The sequence below is a fragment of the Camelina sativa genome, chromosome 13, assembly GCF_000633955.1.
Source record: "Camelina sativa cultivar DH55 chromosome 13, Cs, whole genome shotgun sequence".
Taxonomy (NCBI): Eukaryota; Viridiplantae; Streptophyta; class Magnoliopsida; order Brassicales; family Brassicaceae; genus Camelina; species Camelina sativa.
In genome coordinates this window covers 16,468,784-16,479,856 of record NC_025697.1, presented here as the reverse complement: position 1 = coordinate 16,479,856, position 11,073 = coordinate 16,468,784, and the positions used below count along the sequence as shown (strand labels likewise).

The window sequence follows — 11,073 nt, the reverse complement described above, 5'->3', positions numbered from 1 at the left end:
AACAAGCTATGCAAGAGAAAGATGATCGGATTGCAGCTTTGGAAAAGAAATAGAAGAACAAAAAGCGGAGAACAAAAGAAAGGACCAGGAGTACAAGGAGAGGGACGTGGAGGTAGCAGCGTTCATGAGTGAGATGCGGGCAAGACATTCTGCTTCGTAGGTTTTCTTGAATCTTTGCTTTCTTTTTGGAACAATTATTTGTTTTTGGTTTTTAGAATATTTTTCATGTTTTTCACTAAAAAAACTATTTTCCCTAAAAGTTTTAACTTTCTGAATTTAAATATATAAGCATTTCAGTTTTAATGAATATTTTAAATATGAAATTTGTATAATTATGCAATTTTAAAAAGAAAATAAAAAAAATATTCGTCGGTAATCTGTCGGAAGCACATTTTCCGATACAAGCCATCGGAAATCTGTCAGAAACGACGGACTTTCTCGAAAACATACCGTCGATAATCTGTCGAAAACGATGGACTTTCTTGAAATTCCATCGTTAAATCGTCGGTTATTCTATCGGTTCGACGATTCCATCGTTACATTTAATTCCATCGTTACATTTTCGAGAAATTCCATCGTTACATTTTATAATCTTTTACATTTAATTTACATAGTTTCATACTCTGATTTCCACCTGTTTTTGGTACATGATACAATGTTCAAACCCGTGAATTATATAAATTTGGTAAAATCTAGAAAATAAATCAAAATCTCCATTGAAGCGGTCATGTTTAGAAATTTCATTTTAACTTTTTGATTATTTTTTAAGTTGTATATACTATATTGAATAAACTATAAGAATTGTGATTATTTAGATTTTAATAACATGTTATTGCGTCGATGTGCAATGCGAAAAAATATTTAACAAAATTAGATATAATATTTTAAATTTTTTGAAATATATGCAATGTTCTATCTTAGTTTTAAAATATATGTCATTATTAAACAATTTGGAGATGCAAATATTTAATCTTAGTTTTATAAAGAAAATTAAGTTTTATAATTGTTCTAAATATTTTGTTATTATTTTTTAACATTTCTGAAACAAAATTGGAATCTATTAAATAATTTCATTAAATAATTTTAAAAATATTTTATTATTATTTTATAAACCTATAGTTTTTTTGTTAGTTATTAAATTAATTAAAATGTAATGACCTTATCATATGGTTAAACTGCTTAAATAAGTATATAGAGATTAACTCTAATAGCCTTATTTTATATTTTCATGATATTATCCTTTTCTTGTTTTACTTTGGATATAGACAAAAAAAAAAAAAGAGGTTCTAACGATTTTTTTTTTGTTTAATGAAAACACAATAGAAAGATATATATATATATATATATATATATATATATATATATATATATATGTGGGAAATCTCAGCAAGAACCAGTATAATATAATCTTTTAATAAGGATCTATATATCTGACAAAATCCTAACAAAACTCTGAAAAAAAAAAGAAAAAAAAAATAAAACCAAAAAAAAAAAATCTAAACAACAATCTTCTCCTCGATCTTCTCCGGTTCAGTTTCGCCGGAAAGCTCCTCTAGTGATATCCCCTTAGACTCCGGAATTACTAATAACGTGATCAACAAGCCAACAAAATTGATTGCTGCCATGATGTATAACGTCGTGCTCATACCTACAGCTTTAACCAAAGCAGCAAACCCGAATGCACCAACCATCGCACCGGCTTTACCTGACGCAGCCGAGATACCGTGACAAGTAGACCTAAGCCTCGTCGGAAAAATCTCAGCCGGGACAATGAACGTAGTTGCGTTAGGTCCGAAATTGGAGAAGAAAAAAGTGAGAGAGTAGAAAACCACAAAACCAATCCGGTTAGCCGGTAAAGTCCAATGGTGGTACGGTATGGCTAAAACCAACATGAAAACAGTCATCATACCGAATCCAATGATCTGAATCAAGTACCGTCCCACTATGTCGATTAACCATATAGTGGCAGCGTAACCAGGGACCGTGCTACACAGAGCGATTAGGGTTTGAGCCCTGGCGATCATGAAGAGCTCTTGGATTGCGTTCATGTTTTTAGCCGGAGGTAACCATCCGATGGTTGTGAAGATATCCTTCTGGAACAAGTTTTGGCTGTAGAAAGCAATGTCGAGGAGGAACCATGTGGTGGCTGTTCCGAATAGGTGAAGTCCGTGACGGCGAAGGAATTTCTTGGAGAACAAGCCAAACTCATCAGTGGAAACCCTAGCTTGGTCATGTTTCGCGGAAGAGGCTTCAACATCTACGTTAAGAACTCTAGTCATATCCAGAGCCGCTTGGTCAGCGTTCTTGGCGACTAGAGAAGTGTAACGAGCAGTTTCAGGCATCTTCATACGCCAATAGTATGTCAAGAGAGCTGGTAAGGCGCCCAACATGAGGATGATCCTCCACACGTAATCCGCCTGTGGGACGGTTGAGGCGGCACCGTCCATTACATAGGCCCGAGATGGGAACGCACTCTCGAAAATATACGAGACAAGTACAGAAACAATTCCTGCGGCAAGGATCCCAACTCCTTGCATACCAAAAACCGCTGCTATGAACCGACCACGAGTACGTTTGTTAGCATATTCGGACATGATCGTAGCCGAGAGTGGATAGTCACCACCAATGCCAAACCCGAGCCAGAAGCGGAAGAAGCAAAGAGTTACCATGACGGTTTTGGGGTCATGACCAAGGGAAAGACCAGAGCCAATGGAGCATATGGTCATGATTAAGAGGGTCAAACCATACACTCCCTTACGTCCAAGCTTGTCACCAAGGCACCCGAAGAAAATCTGTCCAAGAAACGTTCCAGCAAATGCCACACCGCTCACGGCGGCAGAGATGCCGTCAGGAAGGCTTCCAGGAGAGGAGGAGCCAGGAACTTGATAGTAGATCCGGCCAAGTAGCTTCGTGACGAGAGATATCACGAAGAGATCGTATGAGTCTGTGAAGAAACCCATACAGGAGACTACAACCGCCTTGTAGTGGTACAGTTGAGTCTTTGCACTGTCAAGAGCTTTCAAGATGCTTCCTTCTTCCTTGTTAGCCGCCATCTCAATATATTTTTTCTGATATCTTCACTCTGAAAACCAAAGAAGTGAAAACAATTGTTACAAAGTAGAAGTTGTTGTCACGAAAAAATAAACGATTCTAGTTCAATAAGGTCTAACAACATTGAAAGATCAAAATAACATTGGCAAAGAAATATATGTATTAGTAGTATGTTTAGAAATTGAATATAAGGACATGAAGTGTTTACCAACAAGCGATTATATCTTAAAACACACTAGGTTTGGTTTAGTTGATGACGACTGTTGAAGACTAGATTGTTGGGGGTATAGCTTTATATATATACCCATGGAGATGAGATATTCTTTTAGGAATAGGAATAGAATTATTGTAGAATTATCGTACGAGTGAAAAAAAAATAAAAAGTAATTATTTTTTGTTTTATAATTAATTACCTCTAACGATTTTTAATTTAAAATATATACATTCGATAAATACTGTATAGGGAAAATTTTCTTGGTTATATCCGATAGTAAAGAAAAAGAAAAAGAGGGGTGAAAAAAAAAAGTTCTTTTTTTTTTGCCGCCAAAACAATAAGTAGTAAAGAAAAAAACTTTTTTTCACCCTCTTTTTTTATCAGTCCGAATATACCACTTTGTAAAAGGGAAAATTAAAAATTTTAATATTATCTATGTTTGTAAGATAATTATTAAAATATTATTGAGCTTTGATTTTATAAAGCTTTATGTCTGATATGAGTTTATAAATAAGGTTTATATTTTATAATTAAACAATGTGATATGTCAGTTTGGTTTTATAAAAGAGAATTAGGATTAAACTTTTATAACTTAACAAGACTATATGTCAGATTGAGTTTATAAACAAGATTTAGAGTTTAGATTTTACAGTTTGGATTTATAAAAGAAAATTAGAGTTTAGATTTTATAATTAAACAAAATTATGTATCGATTTGAGTTTATAAAGAAGAATTAGGATTTAGATTTTATAACTAAACTAGATTATAAGTTAGTTTGAGTTTAATTAAATTATATTTTTGTTAATAATTTTTAATATGTATATTTTTAATTTAATATGACATGACATCATTTGATTGGCCAAAACAAAAAAATTGGCTAAAACAAGAAAAGTGACAACAAAAAAAAATTCACCCCTAATTAAGGATGAACCGAAGTATGTTCGATAGTAAAATACTGTAAATCTCTTGGAAATTTTTCATGATTTTAAGTCTCGGTCAAATTGATCTTTTTCTTTCCTTAGGAAAATTAGTAAATCACTAATTAGTTACTAACAGATTATTGAGAAATACATGACTTTTGATTCTATAACATATGATTTCGTTATATTTTTGATCCACTAAACAAATTTAATTCTTTTTTGTCATAACACCCATCTTGTAAAGATGAATATATAGCAACGACGCAAATACACTATTACAAAAAAATGCAATTGTGTTTTCAACAATAAAAGAAATGCCTTTGGTAACATATTTAAATTTAAACCTTTTAATTGATTATTTTTACAATGAAAAAGGTTTGACCAAACAGTATTTTACAATTTAAATAATAATAATTGACTTATTTTAGTTAAAAAACAATTTCAGTTACAAATTTTTTCATTGCAATTGCTTTTTCCACAAATCAGATACGATATAACCAAAGATTATGATGGCCAATTTATCTTATCTAAATACTAAAGAAAAAAATATTCAAAAAATTTACAATTAATGCCTTTGGTAACATATTTAAATTTAAACCTTTTAATTGATTATTTTTACAATGAAAAAGGTTTGACCAAACAGTATTTTACAATTTAAATAATAATAATTGACTTATTTAGTTAAAAAACAATTTCAGTTACAAATTTTTTCATTGCAATTGCTTTTTCCACAAATCAGATACGATATAACCAAAGATTATGATGGCCAATTTATCTTATCTAAATACTAAAGAAAAAAATATTCAAAAAATTTACTTAAAATTTTAGTACTCTTAAATCTTATTCTCTTATTATATTTAAAACATTTACCAAAAATTTACAATTAATTCAATATTATGCTACAAGTTGTTAATTAAAATTAATTAACGTGTGGACTATGTAGAAAAGAAAATAAATATGTAATGTATTTTTATGTGGTGGAGAGACAAGGAAAATTGTATATCCCCTACTTTAGATAAGAAGAAGGGTACTAAAAATCATGCTTAAAAGTTCATTTTATCTCTAAAGGTTGAACACAGTTTTTACCTCTCGACCGAAAACACCCGAAAAGGACTGATGTCGACAGGTAAATCACAAATTGAAGTGGTTCCCGCTAATGGTTTTTCTGCTTTAGAAAAGGGTGATTCCTCTCGTACATCTATGTATGAGGATCTTGTCCAAAATCCTAAACTTTTTTTGGGATACGCTTCGAGATTTTCTCGAATCTTCTGGCCAACATTTTAAGTGAGTTTTATTTTCCTTATATGATTTTTTTTGTTTTCATTATGCATTTTCTTGATGAAACAATTGGTTTACACATTATTATTGTTGATGTAAAAGCCTAGTCTACATTAACTTGATGAGTTTATTAGAGATTCAAGCAATTTATTTGCAATCCCTTGCGTGGTCAAGTGGCGAAGGCATGATCCTTCAAAGGAATAGGAAGACGTGATTTCCTATGTTCAAGAAACCCTTGTAGTATGGTGATTTTTCAATAGATAAATATGGAAAGTGATAGTCAAGACAAACTATACATGGGCCTTGGCCCAAAACTTATTTTTTGAAAAAAATAAGTTTTATTGCTTTTTTCGTGGTCAATTACTCTGTGTTGTAAGAAATTTAAGGTTATGATATTTATTTGGAGAGGGGAATCCAAATATCATTAGGTTTGAGAATCGTTAAGGCACGAAAGTGTGTGTGGCTTATTGAATTGGATCTATTTTGTTCTTAAATCTGTTAGTCCAAAATCATTTTTTTTAATTTGCTTTTAACAAAATTTGAAATGCTAAACCATGAATAGGTTAAGGATATATATTTTGTTTTTTTTGGGTTACCCGTTAGTGCCAAAATGTTTTAAAAGTAAAGTGTTTGGAAATGGAAATTGCTTTTATCCTCTTTTGATATGTTCATTGTTTGTGCTTCAGTTGATTTATTATCTTAAATATGATTTCATTTCATGGAATATTTATGATTTCTTTGCCTTTTGTAAAGGACCCCTCTTATGGATGGAAACAGTCTCGATCTGCATCGGCTGTTCATCGAGGTCACATTGCGTGGTGGTCTTCAACAGGTAACAAGTAATTCGTGGATGCCATTGAACATGAAGTTTGGAAGCTATCTTTGTTTCATGCATTAAATATATATATATATATGTAATAATTATATCATATTTGATTCTAGGTGATCAAGGATCGCCGATGCACAGAAGTGATTGGCTTATTCAACTTTAAGACAGTTGTAAAAAATGCAGCATCTGTTTTAAGGGCTAATTATGAAAGAACGCTCCTTGAGTTTGAGCATGTGTATTTCTTCCGAGCTCCGCGTTCTACATTTAAGGGGATTGGTCTGAAAAAATACCATTCATATATATGTTTTCTTATATCTAATTGATCTCCAAGATTAATATACACATGTTCGTCCTTTTCTCGCAGAGAAAGCACCGAAACGCCCTGTCCGAAGATCTGCAAATCGTGGCATGGGTACTTAAAATATTCAATGTTTTTGGATATGTTTGCATCATTACATGTTGAATTTGTATCTATATACTGTATAGTTCAATATGTTCTTTAGGTTCTCTTACTTTATCTTATTTTGGAGTGTTGAGATTTGCGTTATGGATTTCATTCAGATCCTCAAGAACTTAAACCTGGCTCTAAGGTTACTGGGATCATCGATGGGAAGTTTGAAAGCGGTTACCTGGTAACCATGAAGAAGGGCTCAGTCGTGTTCAAAGGAGTGCTTTCCCCCATTCCTCAAGCTGCTCCTAGAACTCGACGACGCATGAATAAGAGAGCCAAAGCTTCAATAAATTCTTGTGCAGCGGAAACTGTAGCTGAGACCAATGCAGCGGAAACTGTAGCTGAGACCCATGCAGCGGAAAATATAGCTGAGACCAATGCAGCGGAAGGTGTACCTGAGATAGATGCAGCGGAAGGTGTACCTGAGATAGATGCAACGGAAGGTGTACCTGAGATAGATGCAGCGGAAACTGTAGCTGCGACTGATGCAGATGCAAGTGCATATGCATCGTAGACTGTGGATGATGCAAGTGAGTAGTGTTTCTCTATCGTTGTCTTATTTATTTGTTTGGAACTTTTATATTTATGTTATGAGAACTTTCGTTTAATAGTAAGTTGTAGAACTTTCCTTCAACTATTTATGGTATGAGAACTTTCGTTTAATAATAAGTTGTAAACAGGATAGGTGTAAATATCCCGAAAAAATTTATAATCCCTGTTCAATTTTAGAAAAATGGACCTTATTTACATATAAAACTTTTTAAAGAAAATTTTTTGGTCCTTAAAATACACTAGATTTTATACTAATTTTAAGTGGTCCTAATGCAAATGCACACCTTGCACCTACCTATCGCGGTCTTGGTTGTAAAACTTTCCTTCAACTATTTCTGTTATGAGAACTTTTGTTTTATCTTGTCTGTTTTTACTTTATTATTATGATTCTTGCAATCTAAAATGTCAAATTTATGCTTTAAGAGGTTAGTTTTTTTTTTTTTGAATCTAATGTTAAATTATATTCAAAAAAAAATAGCGTTTGTACAACTAATGCAAAGGGTAATTGTAAAATTATAGAGATTTTTAAACTACATTAGAAGGAAACACAAAGCTCATATCCGAGTTTGAAACCAAAACTGGAGACCGTTGCGGAAATGCTGATCCCTTGTCGTTGAATTGCCAGAATCTGATCTCGAACGTTGCGATCAATATACTTGATTAACTGGCCAGGTGAGTTAGGATGTTGACCATGTCGCCGTCCATTTCGTTCCCGCCAGATGGTATACACCACGAGTTGAAAAGCATAACGAAGTAAGAAGCTAGCCAAATGGTCCAGGTGATTATCGGCTAAGTATGCGAGGAGCTGGAAGCAGTCAGTGGTGTAGTGGGAACAAAACACCCCTTTGGCTGTCGCAGCCCACACCTCGGAAGAAAACCGACAAGCAAAAAACAGATGAGACCGGGGTTTCGAGACTCTATTGGCAAAGAACACAGGTCCTAGTAGCACCAATGTTCCACCGCAACATTCTCTCCCCTGTCGCCAATTTATCATGGACTGCTAACCAGGTACATAAGGTATATTTTGGAGTCGCATGAGTAAACAAAATCGTTTTGTGCCAGGAGACCTCAGCGGATGTGGAGCGGATATGATTCTTAGTGTCCGTCGTAGAGAAAACCGAGCTGTACTCCCCCCCCCCTTCCCTTTCCACATAACCAAATCTGCAGACTCTGTTCTGCGATGATACTGCGAATGTAGTACATCCTCAATGGAGAGGAGGTGTGGAAGACGATGTTTTCGTCGATGTCGTGCAGACCAAGCCTCTGCGACTGTCATTGTTCGGGCAATCCCCCAGTCAACAACCCCGCGGGACCCTACTACATCCACCAACCGACCCAACGATGACTAGGTATCAAATCAAAACGAGGTCCATAACCCGTTGCCCGCCTCCTTGTGGTAGTTCTTAACCAATTCAGTGGTAAGCAACAAATTTTCAATCAACAACCGGTCCTTAACAAAAGCTGATTGATTTCCTGCAATGAAACTAGGCAACACCACCTTTAACCTGTTTGCAAGAATCTTTGATATGACCTTATATAGAACGTTGCAACAAGAAATAGGCCTGTAATCCCGCACCTCCAATTTCTTTGGCATAAGAGCTAGTATCGTGGAATTTATTCCTTTTTGGCAAAAAACCTTTAACAAAGAAATATTTGACCGCTAGTGAAAACTCCTCACCAATAATATCCCATGTCGCCTTATAAAACTCAGAGGTAAAGCCATCCGGACCAGGAGACTTATCGTTTGGCATAGCGAATAAGACCAGTTTGATCTCCTCTGTGGTAACAGGCACTATAAGTCGAGCTTGCTCTGTCACTGAACAATGATATGGCAATAGGTCTTGGAGCATGGCAACCTCTGCTCCCTCAAAATCTGTAGGCTGTAACTGCAAAAATTCTTTAAAATACCTCTTAGCCTCCTGTTTGACCTCGTCACCCTTAGCAACAGTACCGTTGGGACAAGTGATTTCATTAATAGTGTTCATCACCTTTCTAGTCGCAACAGCCCTATGAAATGTTTTGTTGTTTTTATCTCCTACCTGAAGCCAATGTAGCTTTGACCTCTGTTTAGGAAACTTCTCTTCCAGTGAAGCAGCATGATCCCACCGTAGAAAAGCTTCATTTTCCTCCTCCATAGTTATGGCAGTGGGGTTGGTCAAATTTTGGTTCTGCTTCACACATAGGTCCTCAAATGCAGCTTGAGATCGTTTCTCCAGATTGTCAAGCCGATCCTTCGCCAATCGCCGAACCAATAGTTTTAATCCCTTTATTTTTTTGTAAAAGCGAAACAGTGTTGATGTAGATAAAAATAGAGGTTGTGTTGTCTGCCAATAAGTATCTACCATAGGCCGAAACTCATCCAAATCCGTGAGAACATTAGCAAATTTATAAGGCCAACGTTCCTTGGTATGCTCAACACTCTGCATCTGTAACTTGCTACACAAATGGTCCAAAACACCCCGCCTCAAATACATTGTAAGCCTGCGGGAACCGTTGTAGCCAAGTATCATTTACCATCACCCTATCCAACTTCTTCATGATAGGATCCTGGTCCTGCTTGTTCCACCAGGTAAATAACGTACCGTTACAGGCAAGATCAGTAAGCGAACAATAACCCACAATATCCTGGAAATCCCTCATTCCACTTGTAACCATGGGATGGTCATCCACCCGTGAATGTTTCGCCATATCGAGGGTTTCATTAAAATCCCCCATAAGAACCCACGGTTTTGAACTGATAAGTGGAGAGTCAGCATAGTCTTTTAACTCCTGCCATAAGACCTTGCGTTGCTCAATGCATACATGAAAGAACAGAAAAACTCTTCCGGTTGATCCTCCAACTTAATCGAACAAGTGATCAGCTGCTCACTTTTATAAAAAGGAGTCATCCAAACCTTAATACTCCAAAAAAACCGCATCGGTTGAATTCGTAATGCATCAAGACCGACCAATCCTTAAACACTTTATCTCCTATACGTTTAGCATTTTTCTCTCTCACACGAGTCTCTAGCAAACAACCAAATTGAAAATTACTCTCCCTTAACCACTTTTGTATCACGGAATGTTTTGATGATTATTGAAGCCCTGAACATTCCAGAAGAACCCTGACATTTAAAAGTGTTTTTGGGTAGACTTCCTACTCTGATCCCTAGAGGAAACTCTAGGAGGTTGACTAGAAGCTGTTGAAACTGTTTTATGGGAATATTTAGATTCACGAGGAAGAGAAGGTCGAAGTAACACTACTGGTTTCACCCCTCGGTCCTTATCCTTACCCACCATCACTGCAGGGTCCGGTGCCTCCGTAGGAGGAACAACAACAGTCGAAAGAGGCGAGACAGTCGCCACCTGCACTGGCTCCTCTGTAACTCCATCCTCTTCTCCCAGCACTGAGTATGAGTTCGATAGGATGGCACCCTCACTAGTCTTTAAACCCTCTAATACCTTCCCCAGACTACGACTGATTTTTCATGGAGTGATCCATTCCTGATCAGACCCTGCTTTCTCCGGAACCACCACCGCATCTGCACTACTAACTTGAGTCTCTATGTGGGCCGTTCCCACAAGGTCCCGATTTCCATCACCATTCTTCAAAGGAGACCCCGAAGGAACATGTGGCAAAAGAACCTCATCCCTAATCATCTCACTCTCGGTCACAGGAGAGAGGCAATTTGTAGTTGAATGCCCCCATTTATGACATCCACTACAACGTGTGGCAACCATGGATATTCATAATTAATGATATTAGCTATCTCACCTTCTTCCCCCCCCCCCCCCCCCC

The 11,073-nt window shown here is 35.9% G+C and overlaps 2 protein-coding genes across 2 annotated transcripts; one reads left to right on the top strand and one right to left on the bottom strand.

Annotated features, from left to right (window-relative positions):
• LOC104736909 (probable inorganic phosphate transporter 1-6) lies at positions 1,497 to 3,053 on the bottom strand. The gene has a single exon (XM_019234793.1). It carries the CDS (start codon positions 3,051 to 3,053, stop codon positions 1,497 to 1,499), a length of 1,557 nt encoding a protein of 518 aa, XP_019090338.1.
• LOC104738294 (putative high mobility group B protein 11) lies at positions 5,390 to 7,257 on the top strand. Its single transcript, XM_019234571.1, has 5 exons — positions 5,390 to 5,469; positions 6,217 to 6,295; positions 6,406 to 6,568; positions 6,657 to 6,704; positions 6,854 to 7,257. The coding sequence occupies exons 1-5, from the start codon at positions 5,390 to 5,392 to the stop codon at positions 7,255 to 7,257; spliced, it is 774 nt and encodes a 257-aa protein (XP_019090116.1).